Raw genomic sequence first — 20,969 nt, 5'->3', positions numbered from 1 at the left:
CTCCTTCTCCCTCACTTGTGCTCTCTAGCTCTCTCTCTGTATCTCTCCAATTAAAAAAAAAAAATGCTCTGAATCAGAGTGCCTGGATGGCTCAGGCAGTTAAGTGTCTACCTTCAGCTCAGGTCATGATCGGGGGGTCCTGGGATTGAGCCCCCAGTCGGGCTCCCTGCTCAGATGTGAGCCTGCTTCTCCCTCTCCCTTGCTCCTCCCCCTGCTTATGCTCTTTCTCTCTCTCACTCTCGCTCTCTCAAACAAATAAAATCTTTAAAAAAAAAATGTTTTGAATCTTTTATAATATGCAAGCCACACCTGGCTTCTGGGCACTTGACATAATGAAGAAGGTGACTGAGGAACTGAGTTTAAATTGTACTGAAGGGGCGCCTGGGTGGCTCAGTCGTTAAGCGTCCGCCTTGGGCTTAGGTCATGATCCCAGCACCCTGGGATCAAGCCCCACATCGGGCTCCCTGCTCAGCGGGAAGCCTGCTTCTCCCTCTCCCACTCCCCCTGCTTGTGTTCCCTCTCTCGCTCGCTCTCTCTCAAAAAATAAATAAAAATCCTAAAAAAAAAAAAACAGTCCCAAGGCCAGAAGAATCCACATGTTTCAGACGCAGCAAGGAAGGAGGAGAGGAAGAGCATAAAACAGAAGACGCATCACAAGAGAGTAAGGCCCCCCCCTTTTTAAAAAATATTTTATTTATTTATTTGATAGAGAGAGACACAGGGAGAGAGGGAACACAAGCAGGGGGAGTGGGAGAGGGAGAAGCAGGCTTCCCGCTGAGCAGAGAGCCTGATGTCGGGCTCGATCCCAAGACCCGGGGATCATGACCTGAGCCAAAGGCAGACACCTAACGACTGAGCCACCCAGGCACCCCGAGAGTAAGGCCCTTTAAATGTGGTCTGTGCACCAGTGCCTCATGCTACAGGATAAGTACACAAATTGAGAGGGAGCGTTTGGAAACCTAGAAAGCAATTCTTTGTCAGTTGAATCTAAAAAAAATTATTTAAATCTCTGCTTCCTAAGACTTTGCTTTCTGAGAATTTATAAAATAACAGGGCTCCTGGGTGGCTCAGTCGTTAAGCGTCTGCCTTCGGCTCAGGTCATGACCAGGGTCCTGGGATCAAGCCCCGAATCGGGCTCCTTGCTCCGCGGGAAGCCTGCTTCTCCCTCTCCCGCTCACCCTGCTTGTGTTCCCTCTCTCGCTGTGTCTCTCTCTGTCAAATAAATAAATAAAATATTAAAAATAAATAAATGAAATCTTTAAAAAAAAAAGAGTATCCAATGATAGACCTGCACCGTTCAATGTCGTAGACGTTAGTTCCATGTAGCTGTGTAAATTTAAATCTAATAACATGAAACAAAGTTAAAAATTCAGGTCCTGGGTGCCTGGGTGGCTCAGATGGTTGAGCGTCTGCCTTCGGCTCAGGTCATGATCCCAGGGTCCTGGGATCGAGCCCCGCATCGGGCTCCCTGCTCAACAGGAAGCCTGCTTCTCCCTCTCCCACTCCCCCTGCTTGTGTTCCCTCTCTCGCTAGGTCTCTGTCAAATAAATAAATAAAATCTTTAAAAAAAAAAAAAATTCAGGTCCTCAGTCTCATATACACTTGAAGTGCCAGCGGCCACAGAAAATCAGCAGAACCGTTTTTTATTTTGCTTTTTTTTGTTTGTTTTCACTAAACTATTGCCTGGGGATGAAACAGGGCATAAAGGACAACAAACTTCATCAAACTTGAAAAAAACTCATGGTCAAACCCGCCCCTCACAAAGATGGCGGCGCCGGTGGCTCATGCCCCTAAGACCTTCTAGCTGGCCGCCCCGCAAAAAGATGGCCGCCACCACCACATCCCGTCTGAATTCTGCAGGAGCACAGCCACGCGGTCTCCACACCCCACGTGATCTTAGCCCCGCCGAAACATGCCCTCCTCCCTATAACTCTCGCGATAACGTAGGCGAGCTCAAGGCTGGCCTCGCCTTGCCAACGTGAACTAGCGCACCCAGCGCATTCATGGCGTGACTTTTGCGAGACGGCGTCCGCCACTTCCCCGCTCCCTGCCCTTGATCCTGTGGGGCGTCCGTGCTGGGTTTGGGCCGCCCGTCAATCACAGTCGCGCCCGAGGCACCGCCCCAAACCGTGCTCCCGCCCCCTTTCGTCACTTCCTCCCTAGCCCCTGTGCTGTCGATAAGGAAACCCGGACGCCCTTCCGCCTTTCCTTTTTTGAGGCGGCCGGGAAGATGGCGGACATTCAGGTGCGGGCTCGGGCTTGGCGCGGATGCTGCGGGGCCCACCCTCGGCCTCAGGGGCGCGTCCGGGAGAGAAGGACTCCGCGCCCCAGTTCTGGGGTTAATGCCAGACGGCCTCGATTTCCCAGGCATTAATTCGGGGGCGCGTGTCTTTGAATTAATCTAGATTAGCGCCTCCTAAATCCCGGGGGCTCCCCGCGTGGGGTTTAGTGGAGGCTCAAGCCTTTTAGGAGTTATCTTCTTAAAACTTAACGGGGTGGTTTTCCGGAGGCCTTGGGCCATCGGGTTAATCCTGTGAGAACTGAGCCCTAAGGGCTAATCCAGGAAGCCCGTGGTTTGGGTATTTATTTCTGAAGTCGTATATATTATATAAGGAGAGAATCCTGGGTGGGTGTCCTTGTGGCTTGGAGAATAATCGTTGCTGAAAGGTGTCCACGCTGTTAGAGGAATGATAGTGTGTGCCTGGGTTTTAAGGAATGAGTTCTGCAGGTGATGGGAGGTGTTTTAGAGCATAAATGCTTAAGAAAACCCTGGTTCAGAGTTGAGTCTGAACTCAGACTTGGGGTGAGTGTTTTAGATGGTAGTTATGGAGGCTTGGGAGGCTGCCGTTTGGGGAGTAAATGCTGGAGAGGATGGGATCTGGGGTTTTTGGGAAGATTTCGAGGCCAGGTTACCAGCTCCAGGCTCACCAGCTTCCTCCTCCTCCTAGACTGAGCGCGCCTACCAAAAGCAGCCAACCATCTTTCAAAATAAGAAGAGGGTCCTGCTTGGAGAAACTGGCAAGGAGAAGCTCCCGCGATACTACAAAAATATCGGTCTGGGCTTCAAGACGCCCAAGGAGGTATGGGGGCTACTCTCAGAAGGAAGGAGACCCCTGTGTCCCTGCACGTGTGCACACTCTGGATTACCTCGGCCACATCTGACTGGCTCCTCCAGTGGGAAATGTAGTTCGTGTCCCTGAGGCCACATCCCCTGATTATTTCCGGAAGTGCTTGTTCCAAGGCTCACTCCTTTCTTTCCCTTTTTCAGGCCATTGAGGGCACCTACATTGACAAGAAATGCCCCTTTACTGGTAATGTCTCCATCCGAGGGCGGATTCTTTCTGGTGAGTGAGGGGGCTTGGGTTCAGATTTCTCGGTCTGAGGGACGATGGGCTGGGGAATGCTCAATTCCTGGGTGAGGAGGGGGTGGGCAGACTCTTGGTTCCAGGGGGCACTGGCAGATGATGTCTTTTCACAATGGTCTTCAGATGCCCACCACGGGCACTGCTGAGAAAGCCACTTGGCACAGCTGATGTCAGCAGCAGGACTTGGGATCCTTCCTTGGCAGCTCCCGATTCCCAGCATGCTCTGGGCTGCCCAAAGCCCCCCTTCCCCAGGGGGCTGACCTATGATCCATCCCCTCCCCCCAGGTGTGGTGACCAAGATGAAGATGCAGAGAACTATTGTCATCCGCCGAGACTACCTCCACTACATCCGAAAGTACAACCGCTTTGAGAAGCGCCACAAGAACATGTCCGTGCACCTGTCCCCCTGCTTCAGGTGAGCACGGTGGGCCTGCAGGTTCACAGGCAGAGGAGGGGGTGGCTGCCCCCGAGGCTGAGTGACATGGGGGACCTGGCCGGGGTTAACGGGGCACCCTGGCTGCTGTGTGGGCAGTAAACTGTTGGAGACGGTGTGAGGAGACTGGTGGAACCAAGCAGATGTCCTCAGGAGCCTCCAGTCTGTGTAAAGTGGAGAGGATCGATGGAGGTCTTCTGCCACGAGAGGCCCCTGAGAGGGTTGGAGTGTTCTCTGTCCACCTTGGACACTGTTTGTGGTCAATAAATAATGACCGGGGGCAGGTGGAACTGGAAACTGGAGCTTGGGTGGGGTTTGGTGGGGCCAAAGCTGAGAGGCCTCAGGCTCTAGTGGCCTGCATGGGACAGTCCAGCTCGTGACAGCACCTGCCCACGTCCACAGGGATGTCCAGATCGGCGACATCGTCACAGTGGGCGAGTGCCGGCCCTTGAGCAAGACTGTGCGTTTCAACGTGCTCAAAGTCACAAAGGCCGCTGGTACCAAGAAGCAGTTCCAGAAGTTCTGAAACGAGACATCTGTCCACACCCCTGAGGAAAATAAAGTTATTTTCCCAGTCAGGGGCCTGGCCCAGGGTATCTGCTCCTTTACCAGAGGGATTGTTCCTGGGAATTGAATGGGGTTGATGCAAAAGATGGGGTTCTCTTTCATCCTCTGGACCCCCATGTAAAGGTGGGACTGGGAGCCACATCCTTCCTGTCTTCTCATCTTTGGGTGAAGATATGAACCTGTATTAAGATACTGCTCCCCTCTTTGGGTCTCCTTTTGGTCCATGTCACCTCTTGGTGTCAGAAAGTAAGCCCTTCTACCTGGCGTTGGGGCGTGCCCCCCACCCCCAGTCTCTGGGGAGGAAGTGAGGGTGTAGCGTCCTGCGTTCTCTCAACTCCGGTCTAGGCCCTCTGGCCTCCTTGGGAGGGGGAGGGTGAAGCAGCCACCTCTGGACCTGGCTGGGGCGGTGGAGGGGGGGGGCAGGCGGGGGTGGATGGGCTTTCAGAGTCCTGTGCTGTCTGGGTCTGAACCACAGGGGACTTGACTTCAACCTGGGCTTTCCTTTCTCCCCTGACAATGGAGGAGTGGGGCAGGGAAGCCAGGCAGCTACCCCTCCAGCTCCAGGCCCCACTGCCCCTTCCTGAGCAAGCACCATGCCCCTTTGCAGACGAGCAAACTCATCTGAGGGAGTAGCTGAGCTTCAGGTCTCACTCAGGTTCTAGAAACTTACTTTGCCTGAAAATCCAAGGAAGTTGGCTTTGAAGACACCTGTCATCTCAGGCCAAGCTGGAGCCAGCCTGGGATCCACCTCTGCAGCACCCGGTTGCAGGCTGCTGAGACATGGGTTAGGAAGCCCCTGGAAGGGAGACTGATCAGGTCGGGGTGGCCTTGGCGGGAGGAGAGAAATGGGAACAGGGTCAGGGAAAGAGCTTTCTGACATGGCCAGACGGTGACCTGGACTGTCAGGGGAAAACGTGGGGAAGGGAGAGAGGTTGACCCTAACAGTGGAAGGCGTTCTGTTAAAGACAAATGGGAAAAGGAGAGGGACCTTGAGGATCAGTTACAGAGATAAGGACAGAGGGCTCAGCTGGACTCTGAGCAAGGTCAGAGACCACAGGTAGTGAGAGACTCAGATTTCAGAACAAGACCAGACAGACCTTGAGCAGGAAATCAAGTTCAAGATAATAGAGCTGGGGGTCAGCAAAGCAGCAGGAAGCGGAGGGAGGGGGGCACTGACTTCTAGAATCTGGAGAGACCCTCCCCCGAGTCGCAGCAGGCGGAGATGGAGGCACAGAGGAGGGAGGTGCTGGGGTCACCTGCTTGCTTCAGCCCTCAGGGCTGGTGCTGCTGGGGTCCCCAGGTCCCTGCCCCCCATGCCTGTACCAGGGACCGAGACACAGCACTGGTACAAGGGTTGGGAGACAGGGCCGAGAGGAGAGAGGAGCCGTTGCCTTCAGGGGCGCTGCCTCTGGACCAGCTGCGCGCCTCCTTTTTACCCAGACCCAGTAAGGGCGGGGGTTCCTGCCAGAGGAAGTGGGGCCGCATCAAAGGGGGCAGGAAAGGGCAGGGACAGGTCAGAAGAGGGCACCGCCCTGGATTTTCAGCCTGCAAGCCCGCCCCACCCCGTGCTAGAGGGCAGGGACCATGCAGAAGGGGACCGGGACCCAGAAAGGGCTCTGAGGCTGCTCCCAGAGCCCCCCCACCACAGGTGTTTCCGTTTGGGGTGGGGCTGCCCTGTTGACAACAGCAGCCCAGCTCCCCTGTTCCCTCCCTCCCAGCGGTCGTTGGGGTGTCTGCTTGGCACCCCACCGCGCTAGGTTACCTAGTCACCGGTGGGGCATCTGCCTGGTGGGTCAGGTGGCGAAGACCCAAGGAGAGACGCCCTGGGGCCACACCACTTGTGCCTGAAGGGAGATGACCACCGTGTCTATCCTTTTTAGAGTCAAGTGACAGCCAGAGACCATTCCTAGGTCTGTCACAGCCTCAGCGCTTGCCCTCAGCCCTCCGCACCGCTCTTCCCTCCTGGCTCGGCCAGCCAGCACCCACCAGACCTGCTCCCTCCTCTGAGCCTTTGCACTGGCTGTGCCCACTGCCTGGAAGCTCTCAGTGCAGGTGTCCACCTGGCTCCCTCCTTCATTGCCTTCAGCTGTAATGCTCACCAGCCTCTTTCCATCTGACAAAACCTCCAGTCCTCCCAACCACCCCTCCTGGCTTTATTGCCCTACAGACAGGTGAAGCCCATTTCTTGTATATTTATATGTTTATTGTACAAATCCTGAGTGATACAGCATGTTTGTTTACCTACTAACCACCGGAATGTGAGCCCCAGCCCATGGACAAGTTGTAAGCGTTCCATACGTGTTTAGTGGAGTAAACAGATCCAAGTTAAATCCTCGCATTCTCACAGGGCAGACCTGAGCCCTGGGTCTCAAGGCCTGGAATAGCCAGAAGCAGGGACCATGAGAAGATGCCTCCAAGTGAAAGCATGATGACCACAGGCTCTGTTCTGATTTCTAGCTCTGCTGCTCATTAGCAGGTCACCCCACCCCACCCCACCCCACCCCCGCCAACCGCAGAGCCTCAGGTTCCTAATCTGTAAGATGGGTTCTGGCCTCTCTCCCCCATTGGAGGATGAACTATGGTTACGTGTGTTAATGGAGTAGAACTAGTTCTAGTAAACTACTGATGGAAGTAATTTTTCCAGAGCCCTGAGCCCATTAGAGAAAGGCCCTGAGGTAGCTTAGTGTGACAGGCCCTGGGTCCCTTCAGGAAGGCCCAAAGACAAGAGTCTTTGCCAGGGGGCCCCAGAGGTATTCATTATAGGGTTGTGGAACCTGCATCTATTACAGCAAGCCCTGGTGGGCTGGCATGGGACCTTGAGTCTATTTTAGCATGCTTCTAGAATATTCTGTTGAATGCCTCTGTAAGAGGTCCCAGTGGCATTGCTTTTTTCTCAGGGAAATTAGCTGCAGGCACAGTTTCATAGCAGGGTCCTAGATGTATGTCAGCAGGAGTCAGGCCTATTAATGAAAACAGGGCAGCTCATGGTGGTATCACAATGTATCATGGCCCCGCACCTATCACAGCAGGCCTCTGGAATATTCTGATTCTGGCAATCATTGTTGCCTCCCCCGCGGTATTCTACTCTAGCAGGACTTCCAGCAGCAGGAACCTGAAATCATTTGACAGGTCTGGTCCGGAGGTCTGTGAGTAGAGTCTAAGGGAACTTGAATTGTAGTAGCGTCCCCGTGTGTTTGAGCCTCCTGCTGCCACATTTTGGCCCTGTCCCGAGCCTATCATGGGAAATCCCTGGGAATCCAACATTCTGGTAGGTCCCAGCTCTATTCTATATTATCACAGAGGGCTACAGTATAGATTCTGCTAGAACGTTCTAACAAGGACACCAAAGCCATTCTAGAAGAGTTTCAGGGGCATATCAAACCAGGCCAGGGTTGCCATCATTCATTCTACCAATATTTACTGGTGCTGGCCCCTGGGGGTGCAAGAGGGAACAAGACATATCCAGGGCCCCGGTGTCTGAGATCCCTGAGACCCTAACAGCAGCTGGGAGCCGGCGGGGGCACATTAAGGGGAACAAATGTTACTATTTTGCCCTATCATGTGCCCCATGCTCAACCCTTGACTCGCTGAAGCCTCCCCCTGAGGTTGGCAGGATCGTTATTCCCACCTTACAGATAAGGAAACCAGGGCTCAGAGAAGCGGAGGAAGAGGGAGATTTAGTTTTGAACTCCGGTGTGATTGCCTCATGGAGTCAGTAGGGGGCACTATGATGCAGCTGCAGAGGGGAGGGGCACATGTTAAGGCGTGGGGCCGATCAGAGTACACAGTCCCCAGGGCCAACGCGGCTTCGTGGACCTGGTTCAGAAGGGACCCACGCTGGGTTCAATGGTTCAATGCTCTGCTCGAACTGTCTTGAAGTTGGAACAAGGGGCCCCACATTTTCATTTGCCCCAAGCCCTGCAAATTACGTAACTGGTCCTGCCGTGGGCTTTCTCTTCTTTATAGTGGGCCCCTGGGGAAATGATAGCAGGAGCCTAGGGGCTCTGGAGGGCACAGGCAGGATCTTTAGAGCTGGACCCTGGGAATATGAGAAGGGACAGCCAGCAGATGCTGTAAATAGCCCCTGAAGACATAACAGGACCCCAGGACACCTAGAAGGGACTCCCAGTGGGTACTAAGCGACGCTGAGGGCTTTCTCTGTTGTAGCAGGAAGGAGGGACATTATGGGGAATGGTCTGGCAGACTGAGAGTCCTCATTGCCAAGCCCCGGGAGAGGAGATCAGAAGGGGGCTATTCTATACAGGGACAAGGAAGGGCGTCCTTCCTGACTGTGGTAGGCTGGATAGTGGTCCCCCAAAGGTGAATGCCCTAATCCCCCGAAACCTGCAAATACATTACTTCCTATGATAAAAGGGATTTCGCAGATGTGATTAAATTCAGGATTTTGAGATGGGGAGATGATCTGGGATTATCCAGAGGACCAATCTAATCCTGAGCGTATTTATAAGAGGGAGGCAGGGGCTGAGTGGCTGGCTGGTTAGTTCAGTTGGGTAGAATATGATACTAACAACACCACCATTGTGGGTTTGCAACCTAACAGGCTGAGAAAAGCATTACTTCTCATGTTTAATAAAAATTAATTAGGGGCACCTGGGTGGCTCAGTTGTTAGGCGGCTGCCTTCAGCTCGGGTCGTGATCCCAGGGTCCTGGGATCGAGCCCCGCATCGGGCTCCCTGCTCCGCGGGAAGCCTGCTTCTCCCTCTCCCACTCCCCCTGCTTGTGTTCTCTCTCTCACTGTGTCTCTCTCTGTCTCAAATAAATAAATAAAATCTTTTTAAGATTTTATTTATTTATTTGAGACAGAGAGAATGAGAGACAGAGAGCATGAGAGGGAGGAGGGTCAGAGGGAGAAGCAGACTCCCCGCCGAGCAGGGAGCCCGATGCGGGACTCGATCCAGGGACTCCAGGATCATGACCTGAGCCGAAGGCAGTCGCTTAACCAACTGAGCCACCCAGGCGCCCAATAGAATCTTTTTAAAAATTAATAAAAAAAAATAAGAGGGTGGTGGGAAGATCAGAGCCAGAGAGAGATTTGAGGACGGATGGCCGCAAGCACACAGAGGTCAGAAAGGAGAGCAGATGCTGTTCTGCTGGCTTTGAAGCTGGAGGAAGGGGCCATGAGCCAGAGAATGCAGGCAGCTTCTAGAAGCTGGAAAAGGCACAGAAATGGATTCTCCCCTGGAGCCTTAAGAAAGAACCAGCGTGGGGGACTTGGGTGGCTCAGTCAGTTAAGCATCTGCCTTCGGCTCAGGTCATGATCCTGGGGTCCTGGAACTGAGCCCCTCATTGGGCTCCCTGCTCAGCGGGGAGCCTGCTTCTCCCTCTCCCACTCCCCCTGCTTGTGCTCTCTCTGTGTCAAATAAATAAATAAATAAATAAATAAATAAATAAATAAAATCTTTTTTTAAAAAAAAGAGGGCACCTGGGTGGCTCAGTCGTTAAGCGTCTGCCTTCAGCTCAGGTCATGATCCCAGGGTCCTGGGATCAAGTCCCACATCAGGCTCCCTACTCAGCGGGAAGCCTGCTTCTCCCTCTCCCACTCCCCCTGCTTCCCTCTCTCGCTCACTCTCTCTCTCTGTTGAAAAATAAATAAAATCTTTAAAAAAATAAAATAAATAAAAATTTAAAAAAAAGAAAGAACCAGCGCTGTGGATCATTTTAGATGTCTGACTTCCAGAACTGCAAGATAAAAAATTTGTGTTGTTTTAAGCCGCCAAGTCTGTGGTTAAATTATAGCAGCAGCGGGAAATGAATGCGGTGATCCAGGGCCATGGTGGATGGCCACTGAAGCAGGACCCTGGGCCACGGAGGGAAAAGCCTGTGGGAATTTTCCCATAGCCCTAGAGAACACTCTGATGGTTCTGGGGGACACAAACTAGCAGGCCCTTGGAGTGTTGGTTGTTTTTTTTTTAATATTTTATTTACTTGTCAGAGAGAGAGAGAGAAAGAGCACACAAGCAGGGGGAGCTGCAGGCAGAGGGAGAAGCAGGATCCCTGCTGAGCAAGGAGCCCAAAGCAGGACTAGATCCCAGGACCCTGGGATCATGACCTGAGCCAAAGGCAGATGCTTAACCAACTGAGCCACCCGGGCATTCCCTTGGAGTGTTTAGCAGAGCCCTAAAGACTTCATGGTAGAGCTAGGAGACATTCTTTTTTTTTTTTTTTTTAATATTTTATTTACTCATTTGAGAGAAAGAGAGCACAAGCAGGGGGAGAGGCAGAGGGAGAAGGAGAAGCAGGCTCCCCGATGAGCTGGGAGCCCGATAAGGGGCTCGATCCCAGTACGTGGAGATCATGACCTGAGCTGAAGGGACATTTAACCTACTGAGCCACCCAGGTGCCCCACTAGGAGACATTCTAATTGGATCCTGGCAGGACCCCAACGGTTTAGAGGGGACATCCTGTGGTCATTTTGGTGATTCTCAAGGCCACATGAGGGAAGACTGCACCCATTGTAGCAGGGTCCAGGGGACCTTCTGAGTGCTCAGGGGGAGAGTACGCAGGTCCTGGGGACACTTTATCAGGAACCAAAGGACTTTTCGGCAGGACCCAGTGAATATTAGAGTAGGGTCCTGAGAGGTGTTGCAATGACAGCTGATGGGACATTGTAGCAGGACTGAGGACACCCAGAGGCGTCAGATACCCAGAGAGGGGGTAAAGCAGGAGCTGAAGGACAGTTGGGCAAAATATGAGCATTATGGAAGGCCCCAGGGACAATGCACTAGAGTCCCAGAGTGCAGTGGCAGGAACCCAAGGGCTTGTCCCCAGGGCTCTAGTGGCATTATTTAGGAACCTACGCTATAGAGAAGATCCCTGGGGGAGGGGGGTGTCTTAACCAGTAGAGTAGGACCCAGGGGACCTGAAGAGGAGACACAGAGCCACGTAACAAGACCTCAGGGCCCCTTTATAATGGGGTCCCTTGAGGGTCATTCTCTCCTGGGTGAGGGAGGAACAGTCTAGCTGGCGAGGAGACATGGGGAGGGCCTGATAGCAAGTCCCTGAGAAATGCAAATGCAGGAGATTTGTTGCTGGCTGGAATGTCTAGAGGGAGAGAAGGGCCTGGGGCTGAGGCCCCTCTGGGGTCACACCAGGGTGAGGGCTCAGGACTGGTTTAGCAGGATCCCAGGGGTGGGGTGGCCGATTCTGAGAGAGAGATTAGCAGAAGCTGTTGCAGACGTTACTGCTGGGCCTCAGGATTCTGTCAGGAGACCCAAAGGGCATAGGGGTGGGGATCTGAGATATCAGAGACCAGGGGCCCAGTAGGGGCCTCTGGCCATGGTCCTGCAGGACACCAGGGACATGGCACTAAAGTTCATTATTGGGGCCCCAGGGCAGTGGTTTCCAGGCTCCAAGGGTCCTGTCACAAGACAGTGCCCCCCCCCCCTTTTTTTAAGACTTTATTTATTTATTTGACAGCGAGAGCAGGAACACAAGCAGGGGGAGGTGGGAGAGGGAGAAGCAGGCTTCCCGCTGAGCAGGGAGCCCGATGCAGGCCTCGATCCCAGGACCCTGGGATCATAACCTGAGCCAAAGGCAGACACTCAACGACTGAGCCACCCAGGTGCCCAAGACATTGGCCCTTTTATATCAGGGTCCAAGGAACATCACAGGAGGAACCTGGGGCCTTTATTTTATTATTTACTTTGCCTGTTTTTGGTCATGAGGCCTTTAAAATGAGAGCCCCGGGGCTGCTGGAATGGTCCCCTAGAGACATAGCCAGATCCCTAGGGACGCAGAGGGGACAACTGGGCACGGCGGGTTCCTCAGAGTATTTTAGGAAAGAACTGAGGGTGCTATAATAGAATTTGTGGGGCATGAACGGAGGTTCCTTCAGCAGCATTAGAGGCCCTCAGGGTGGATCTTACAGGCTCCTCACTAAGTCGAACACAGATTTACCATGTGTCACGGTTAATTTCATGTATCAGCTTGGCTGGACCCCAGGCCCCAGATGTTGGGTCAGACATTGCTCTGGATGTTTCCGTGAGAGTGTTTTGGGATGAGACTTCCACTGAAGTCAGGGGACTTGGAGGAAAGCGACTACCCTTCCAGAATGTGGGTGGGCTACAGCGCATCAGTTGCAGCCTGAATAGGACAACACGGACCTCCCCTAAGTGGGCCGACTGCCTTCGATCAGACTCCATCTGCAAGATCAGCTCTCCCTGGTTGTCCAGCCGGCTGCTGTGGGACTTGACCTGCAGCTCTTTCCCCAGGCTGCCAACCACCCCTATCATATTTTAGACTTGCTAAGCCAGCACAATCACATGAGCCAATTCCTTAAAATAAGTCTCTTTCTATATATGTACAACATTCCAGTATAATGGAGTTATTGTCGCCGCAGTGTGGGCTGGGGCAGGGGACTGGAGGGGGCCTCTAAGCCTGTGAGCAGTCTATCTTGGGACTGTGTTATTGAGTCCGTATCAGAAGATACTAAAGAAGTGTAAGGGCATTTTAAGGGGACGCTTAGGGGACGGGTTCCAAGGAGGAAATTTAGAAGGTGTCTGGAGAACTTTCACTGTGTAGCAAGAGCTGGTGAAGGGGTGAGAGGTGGGGGAGGTTGTACAACGAGGTAAGAAGGGGACCCCCTGAAACCTCCACATTTGGACTCCGACAGTTTCGGGCTCTCAACTTTGTCATGAATTCGCTGGGTGGCTGACACCCTCAAAATAAGAAAACAGGGAGCAACAGAGAGAGACCAAAAAGAAAAGAAACAAAGAAAAAAGTTTCAAGAGAGGCAGAGACAAATACTCAGAGAGGCTGGGCGCAGGGCCTGGGGTGTGCCCTGCAGCTGGGGGGCGGGGTTGGATATTCCTGAAGTCAGGGAGCAGTCTCCGGACAGGATGTGAGAGAGGAACTGGGGTCTCCAGTCACGGGAGCCAGCTAGGGCTGCAGGCTGGAAGGGAACTTCGCTGCTGTGAGCAGAGCTGGGGCCCAGGCCGAGGGAGGACGGGCGAGGGTCAGGACTCCTGGATCTGAGGGAGGAGCGGTTTGGGGTCCTGCACTCCGGGTCTGGGGGAGGGGCGGGGGGGGGGGCTGCGGATGGCGGGTGCTGGGGAAGGAGGGGCTAGGGACCCGGACCCCTGGGTCTCAGAAAGGAGGGGCTGGGGGTCTGGACTCCCGGGTCTGAGGGAGGAGGGGCTGGAGGCCCCGGACTCCTCGGCCTGAAGGAGGAAGGGCATGGGGGTTTTGGACTTCTGGGTCTGGGGAAGGAGGCGTCCGGGGGCAGGGACCCTCGGGTCTGAGGGAGGAGCGGCTGGAGACCCTGGACTCCTGGGTCTGAGGGAGGAGGGGGCTGGGGGTGAGGACTCCAGGGTCTGAGGGAGGAGGGGCTGTGGGTCTAGACTCCCGGGTCTCAGGGAGGAGGGAGCTGGGGGCTTTGGACTCCTGGGCCTGGGGAAGGAGGGGCTGGGGGCCTGGACCCCTGGGTCTCAGAAAGGAGGGGGCTGGGGGCCTGGACTCCAGGGTCTGAGGGAGGAGGGGCTGGGGGCCCGGGCCTCCCCAGTCTGAGGAGGAGGGGCTGGGACTCGGATTCCAGGGTCTGAGGGAGGAGGAAGAGGCGGGACCGGGCTCCGAGACAGAACTCTCAGCCTATCCAGGCTCTGTAATTAATTAACCCAAAGGGAGCAAATGAAGGGGTGAAAGTTCACCGGGGAGGAGGGCAGGGTGGCCAGCCTCGGTCGCGGAGCCCCGGGGCCCCCAGGCGCGGGTGCGCGTGCTGGCCGAGCCCCTCGGGAGCTGGGGGAGGCGGGGGCGGGGCGGGGGTCGGAGCAGTCACGCTCCCCCTCCCGCCCCAGGTCTCCAGCTCAGGATGGGGGTCCCCCGGCCTCGGCCCTGGGGGCTCGGTTTCCTGCTCTTCCTGCTGCCGACACTACGCGCAGGTGAGGGGCCGAGGCTGCCGGGTAGGAGGGAGGCGCCGGCGGCCGGGAACGGGCGAGGGAAGCGAAATCTGAGGTTTCCCTCGGGCGGGCCCGACCTCCTTCGCCGAGCGGCACTTTCTCACTCACTGTTCCTCCTCCCTCGGTGTCTGCGTCTGCGGGCCACCTGTTCGCTTCTCTCTGAGTCTGTCACCCCCCTACTCTGGGTCTGTCCCCCTCCCACTCTGTCTCTCCCACCCCCCACCCCCCACCCCCAGTCTGTCCTCCACGTTCTGGATCTGTCCTTCTCCTCTCGAAGTCTGCCCCCCACCAAGCCTGTCCCCCTCTCTCTGGGTCTTTTCCCAGCTCCTCTCTCTGGGTCTGTCCCCCCCAGTCTGTCCCTTTCCTCTCTGCATCCCCTGTCCGCCCCCCACTCCCCAAGGTTGTCTCCCTCTCGCTGGGTCCGTCCTTGCTCTTTGGGGTTGAGTCTTTTCTCTTTCAGGGTGTCTGTCCTGCTCCCAGTCTAGGGCCTCCCCCCACCTGCTCTCTTCATCTCTGTCTCCCTCCAGCAGACAGCCATTTCTCCCTCCTGTACCACCTCACGGCGGTGTCCTCTCCTGCCCCTGGGACTCCTGCCTTCTGGGTGTCCGGGTGGCTCGGGCCACAGCAGTACCTGAGCTACAATAACCTGAGGGCCCAGGCTGATCCGTGCGGGGCTTGGGTCTGGGAAAACCAGGTCTCCTGGTACTGGGAGAAAGAGACGACAGACCTGAGAAACAAGCAGGAGCTCTTTCTTGAAGGTCTCAGAGCCTTGGGGGAAGGAGGTAAGAGCAGGCCCCCCGGGGTCTGAGCGCGGAGGGGCCGGGGCCCCTGCTCCTGGGTCCTGCTTACCTGTATGTGGGCACCCCAGGACCCTACACCCTGCAGGGCCTGCTGGGCTGTGAGTTGGGCCCTGACAACACCTCGGTGCCTGTGGCCAAGTTTGCTCTGAACGGCGAGGATTTCATGAATTTCGACCCCAAGTTGGGCACGTGGAATGGGGACTGGCCCGAGACTGAGACCATCCGGAAGACGTGGATGCAACAGGCCGGGGCGGTCAGCAAGGAGAGGACCTTCCTGCTCAACTCCTGCCCCCAGCGGCTGCTGGGGCATCTGGAGAGGGGCCGTGGAAACCTGGAGTGGAAGGGTGAGTGGCCTCCAGAAGAATCCCTCATCCCCATGGATCTCTCCATCCCCATACCCCCACCATAGGCCTCATCGTATTCCCGCAGCCTCTTCCCTGGTCTCCTGGCCCCCACCCTCCCCACTGCAGCTCCTCCCGGACATGTCCCAGAGGGTCTTTCTACACCCAGAGCTGCCCCCACTCCTCTCCCGCACACAGCCCTCCCCTGGCTCTCAGAGACCTCTGGACACAGCTCAAGTTCCTCAGCCTGGCCTGGAGACCCCAAGCGCCGTGGTCTCTGTCCCTCTCCTCAGCCTCCATTTGCTTTGCTCACCCAGACAGGCTCACCCAGAGTTCCTCGAGCCTACACCAGCCCTCGCATTCTCCACCTCCGCCCTCCTCCATCGGTTCCTCTGGTATCGCAGCCGGGGAGATTTTCCTGTGGCCCGTGAGGCTTTTCACTTGCCTCTTTTGGACCCCCACGATGCCTTGCGTGACCCCCATTATAGCACCAAAACACCCCAACTGTACTTCTGTGCATGTCTGGGGGATTCTCAGGGGTTGGAATTAGAGCTCTTTTGTCCTCAGGGTCCCCATCTTGCAGTCACAGCTTCCATCCTGGCCCTCAGTACAGACCATCCTCTACCTAGCAGTCAGAGGAATGTTTTAAAACATAAATGAGCTCCTAGCCTGCCAGTGCTTAAAACTGCCCCCATTAACTTTTCTCTAGTCTTACACTACAATGCAACCTCTACTCCGTGGCCTACAATCCCTGCAGGTGGCTGGGCCTGGCTGCTTTCTGTCACTATAATTTCACAACACCCCAGCCATGCTGGCTTTCTCACCCCTTCCTCCAAGTGTCAGGTTCTTTTCTTCCTCAGGACCTTTGCTCCTGCTGTTCCTTCTGCTTGCAGTTCTCTTCCTTGGGATCCTGCCATGACTGGGTCCTTCTCATGCTTTAGGTTTGACCTTGGATGTCAGCTCTTCAGCAGGGCCCTCCCTGATCACCCTGGTTAAAGTGTGCCCCAGTATGACCCCCATTACCGTATCCCATGCCATTGTTTTGTCCATTCATTCACTATAGTGTCTTTGTTTTTTCTTTTTTATTGAGGTGTAACTCACCTACCTAAAGTATATGGCTTGATTAAGTTTAATGGATGCCCATGTACCTGCGTACCAAGATCTAGAACATTTCCAGCACCCCACAAGACTTCCTTGTGTCCCCTCCCATTCCATACCTCTCAAGGGCAACAACTGACCCGATTTTTATCACCATGGCGTTGCGTGATTTTGAATTTCACATGACTGTGAGCATGTGCTCTTTTGTGTATGGTGGTGTAGGCCCCAGATTAGCTTTAGTACGTAGTGCTAAACACTTTTCTCAAGGGGGTTGAACCCATTTCCTAATCCCACCAGCTGTGTATGAGAACTCCAGTTGCTCCACAGACTTGCCAAATTTGATAGTGTCTGTCTTGAATTTGAAGCATTCTGGTGGGTGTGTGGTGGTATCTTATTGTGATGCGTTTTTCAATTCTCTGATGATAAATGATAATCATATACATGATTTGACAAAATCAGATCAATGAGGGGGCGTGTGTGTCTCAGTTGGTTAAGCCTCCGACTCTTGGTTTTGGCTCAGGTTGTGATCTCTCGGTTGTGGGATTGAGCCCCACATCAGGCTCCGTGCTCAGCAGGGAGTCAGCTTGGAATTCTCTCTCTCTCCCTCCCCCTCTACCCCTCCCCCCCAAATAAATAAATCCTTAAAAAAATTCAGTTAAATGAGTTGATGACTAGTGACAGGGTACTTTTTTGCACTATTGACCAGTTGAGCGTCCACTCTTTTGAAGTGGTTGTTTGAGTGTTTTGCCCATTTTTAAATAGGAATTTTTATCTCTTTTTCTTATTAGAGTTCTTAATATATTCTGGATATGAGTCTTTTGGCTATGTCAGGTGGTTCTATTGGAAATAACCTCTCCCGGTGTGCAGCTTGTCTTTTCATTCTCTTGATGAAACTTTTTGATGAACAAAAGTTCTTAGTTGGTTTTTTTAAATATTTTATTTATTTATTTGACAGAGAGAGACACAGCGAGAGAGGGAACACAAGCAGGGGGAGTGGGAGAGGGAGAAGCAGGCTTCCTGCTGAGCGGGGATTCCCGATGCGGGGCTCGATCCCAGGACCCTGGGATCATGACCTGAGCTGAAGGCAGACGCTTAACGACTGAGCCACCCAGGTGCCCCCAAAAGTTCTTAGTTTTAATGAAGATCAATCCATCCATCTTTTATCTGTAGCTTTGTGTGTGTTCTCTTAAGGAAATCTTTCCTCTCCCAAAGCTATGAAGGTATTCTTCTAGGCCTTCTAGAAGCTTGGTTGATAAGTAACTTTTATATGTAACTGTGAATCCATCTAGAGTTAATTGTGTATGATGGTGTGAGGTAAGGGGTCAAGGTTATTTGTCCCTCGTGGATCTCCAGTTGACCCAGCTTCCTTTGTTGCAAGACCACCATCCTGTCTCCTCCACTGAATTGCAGTGGAGCCTTTTTTCCTAAATTAGATGTAGATGTGTTATTTGTTTTTGTTTGTTTTAAAAATTCACCAATGACGTCACCTGGACCTGGACTTTTATTTTTTGGAAAGTTTTAAATTATGGATTAAAAATTGTTAAATCATTATAGGACTAAAGTTTTTTATTTCTTCTTGTGTCAGTTTTGAAAGGTTGCATTTCCTAGGAATTTGTCCAGTTCATTTAAATTTCAAATCGCTGGTATGGTATTTTTCATAATATCTGCTTACTATCTTTTTTTTTTTAAGATTTTATTTATTTGACAGAGAGAGACACAGCGAGAGAGGGAACACAAGCAGGGGGAGTGGGAGAGGGAGAAGCAGGCTTCCCGCTGAGCAGGGAGCCCGACACGGGGCTCGATCCCAGGACCCTGGGATCATGACCTGAGCCGAAGGCAGATGCTTGACCAGCTGAGCTACCTAGGCTCCCCAAAGACAGGGACTTTGGTCTGTCTTGTTCACTGCTGTGTCCCGGGCACCTAGAAGAGTGTCTGGCACATGGTTGATGCTCAGTATGTGTCTATTGTAGGAAGGAATGGATGAGCGGTGGATACCGTCACCGTGGATAGGTGGGGTCTCTATCCCCCGGGAAGGTCCCTTTACCTTTGCCACTATATTCTCCAGGCTCAGCACAGTGCAGGGCACACGGTGGGGCCTGCTGGGTATGGTGGGAGGAATGGAGGCCTCTGTCTGTCCTTCCCCGACCCTCACTAGGTCTGGCCCTAGGGGTTCGTGGGCTTCGGGTTTAGGTCTGTCTGCCTGTTTGTCTGCAGAGCCGCCCTCCATGCGCCTGAAGGCCCGACCCGGCAGCCCCGGCTTTTCTGTGCTCACCTGCAGTGCCTTCTCCTTCTATCCCCCGGAGCTACAACTGCGATTCCTCCGGAACGGGCTGGCCGCCGGCTCTGGTGAAGGAGACCTTGGCCCCAATGGCGACGGTTCCTTCCACGCCTGGTCTTCGCTGACAGTCAGAAGTGGCGACGAGCACCACTACCGCTGCCTGGTGCAGCACGCAGGGCTGTCACAGCCCCTCACGGTGGAGCTGGGTGAGGTCCCGCTGCGTGATGATACTCCTTGTCTCTGGCTGCCTTTCGTCCTTCCACCCCACTGCTGCCAGTCCCCCTTGAGTCTGACTGCCTTCCCTCCCGCTGCTGCTGGCCTCACTGAGTCTGCCCACCCATTAACCACTCTGGACAGTCCTCCCTAAGTCTTACCGCCTTCCCTCTTGCTGCTGCTAGTCTGATCATTCGTTGTCTGCTGCTACCAGTCGTCACTAAGACTGACCGTGTATTGCTCAGCCACTGCCAGTCCCATGTGAATCTGACCTTCTCCTGCTCTGTGCCGGCCCTTCCTCTCCGGGTCACAATACCACGCACCCTGCTGCTGCGGGTCCCTCGGCCAGTGTGACTGAGACCCATCTTGCCGTGGCTGGTTCTATGCACTGTGGGAGCATTCTGCACAGACCTAGAACATCAGCTGATTGGCGTTCCCTCTGTCCACACCCATTCCCCCAAACCTAATGCTGGGATCGCTGAGGTCGGGAGGGACTGAGAACCCCCAGGCTCCTGCCCTGACTCAGATGGGCTGGTGGGTCCCCTCAGCATCTCACATCATTCTCTGGCTGCAGAATCACCAGCCAAATCCTCGGTGCCAGTGGTTGGGATCGTCGTCAGCTTCTTACTGCTCACGGCAGTGGCTGCAGGAGGAGCTCTGCTGTGGAGGAGGATGAGAAAGGGGCTGCCAGGTGTGGAGCTGGAAGAGGGAAAGAACTCAGAGAGAGGGACAGAAACCCCCAAGGAGAGGGAGACACAGACCTGGGAGGGGGGCGGATCTAGACAGAAAGAAACAGACACGGTGGGTGGGGAGACTGGAGGGAGGAAACAGAAGCTCGGAGGGGGACAGAAACCTGTGGAGTAGGACAGAGACTGGGAAAGACAGACAGGCAGACACACGTGGGGGAGGGGCAGTCAGGAACCCAGAAGATTTCAGAGATTCTCATGACCTCCCCCCCTTTCCTCTTCCCTCAGCCCCTTGGATGTCTCTCAGTGGGGACGATGAAGGGGCCCTCCTGCCCACTCCTGGTGTGCCCAAGGATGCTGACTCTTAGCATGTAAATGCATTCTCAGCAGCTGCCTGATGATCATCCTCCATCCTGGCTACCACCAGCTAATGTAGTCAGGTCCCCTTCATGCTGTGAGACCTCCTGGAATCCTGGTATTTCTGAGCCTCCAGAAAGAGTCCTGGGCCGGATGACCTTCTGGATTTCTCCTTCTGTGGCCTGCCTCAGTTTCCCTTCCTGATGATCATGGCTCTTTCCCACCTCCACATATAAACATGAGTTTGGGCCCGAATCATTGTGTTCTTATCATTTCAACTTTTAGGCAGGGGAGGTAGGAGAACACGTGTGTGTGTGTAGGGGGGCGGATAAATAGCCTAAGCCCTGGGCTTCAGATCTCTGCAGAGACTAACATTTCCCAGTTGTGGAATATGCCAATTTTATATACCAAGTCATGTCTTTTTCATTCATAAGTTTCACAGATACTTACCAAATGCCTACACTGTACCTCGCATTTTGAGGAATTCTTGGCTGGAGTCTGACCTGACTCCTTGGGTGGAGAGGAAGAGAAGCATTGTTCCCTCTTTGAGGGAAGGGGTTGCCTCCCCTGGCCCCTTGGTTCCCTTCTTTCTTAGACCATGCTGACAAAGGGAAAGATAAAAATATACCTCCCTGGGCGCCTGGCTGGCTCAGTCGGAAGAGCATGCGACTCTTGATCTTAGGGTCGTGAGCTCCAGCTCCACCATCGGTGTAGAGATTACTTAATAAAATAAATAAACTTAAAAATAAAAAGAAAACCCTCCAAAAAAACCCAAACCACCTCCCAAGAGGCTTGGGAAATAGAACAGCTGGAGGTGGTCGGTGGTCCGGCCGGGCCCTGCGATGCCTGCCGGGAATTGTAGTTCTCGGCGTCCGAGTCTCTCCGGGGCCGCCCACCCGCCTGCCCTGGGAAGGGGC

General features: G+C 54.1%; 2 protein-coding genes and 1 non-coding gene across 6 annotated transcripts; all 3 read left to right on the top strand.

The window, feature by feature from the left end:
- The first annotated feature begins 2,054 nt into the window (after positions 1 to 2,054).
- On the top strand, positions 2,055 to 4,376 carry RPS11 (ribosomal protein S11). The gene is made up of 5 exons (XM_021681371.2): positions 2,055 to 2,245; positions 2,949 to 3,080; positions 3,269 to 3,344; positions 3,651 to 3,780; positions 4,201 to 4,376. The coding sequence occupies exons 1-5, from the start codon at positions 2,231 to 2,233 to the stop codon at positions 4,322 to 4,324; spliced, it is 477 nt and encodes a 158-aa protein (XP_021537046.1). The 5' UTR covers positions 2,055 to 2,230; the 3' UTR covers positions 4,325 to 4,376.
- LOC123323303 lies at positions 3,457 to 3,542 on the top strand. Its single transcript, XR_006539317.1, has one exon. It is a non-coding gene; the product is annotated as a small nucleolar RNA SNORD35 (small nucleolar RNA).
- Positions 4,377 to 13,199: 8,823 nt separating the features above from the next.
- On the top strand, positions 13,200 to 20,307 carry FCGRT (Fc fragment of IgG receptor and transporter). Of its 4 annotated transcripts, none has more exons than XM_021681281.1 (7): positions 13,200 to 13,297; positions 14,178 to 14,261; positions 14,810 to 15,061; positions 15,148 to 15,423; positions 18,733 to 19,002; positions 19,584 to 19,700; positions 19,984 to 20,307. In XM_021681281.1, the coding sequence occupies exons 2-7, from the start codon at positions 14,192 to 14,194 to the stop codon at positions 20,061 to 20,063; spliced, it is 1,065 nt and encodes a 354-aa protein (XP_021536956.1). In that variant the 5' UTR covers positions 13,200 to 13,297; positions 14,178 to 14,191; the 3' UTR covers positions 20,064 to 20,307. The 4 variants fall into 4 exon arrangements, with proteins under 4 accessions (XP_021536956.1, XP_021536954.1, XP_021536957.1 ...); XM_021681279.1 differs by having other exon boundaries at positions 13,203 to 13,297; positions 14,807 to 15,061; XM_021681282.1 differs by having other exon boundaries at positions 13,231 to 13,339; positions 14,807 to 15,061.
- Positions 20,308 to 20,969: the final 662 nt, after the last annotated feature.

Source organism: Neomonachus schauinslandi, chromosome 16 (genome assembly GCF_002201575.2).
Source record: "Neomonachus schauinslandi chromosome 16, ASM220157v2, whole genome shotgun sequence".
Lineage (NCBI taxonomy): Eukaryota > Metazoa > Chordata > Mammalia > Carnivora > Phocidae > Neomonachus > Neomonachus schauinslandi.
This window is presented reverse-complemented; position numbering and strand designations above follow the sequence as displayed.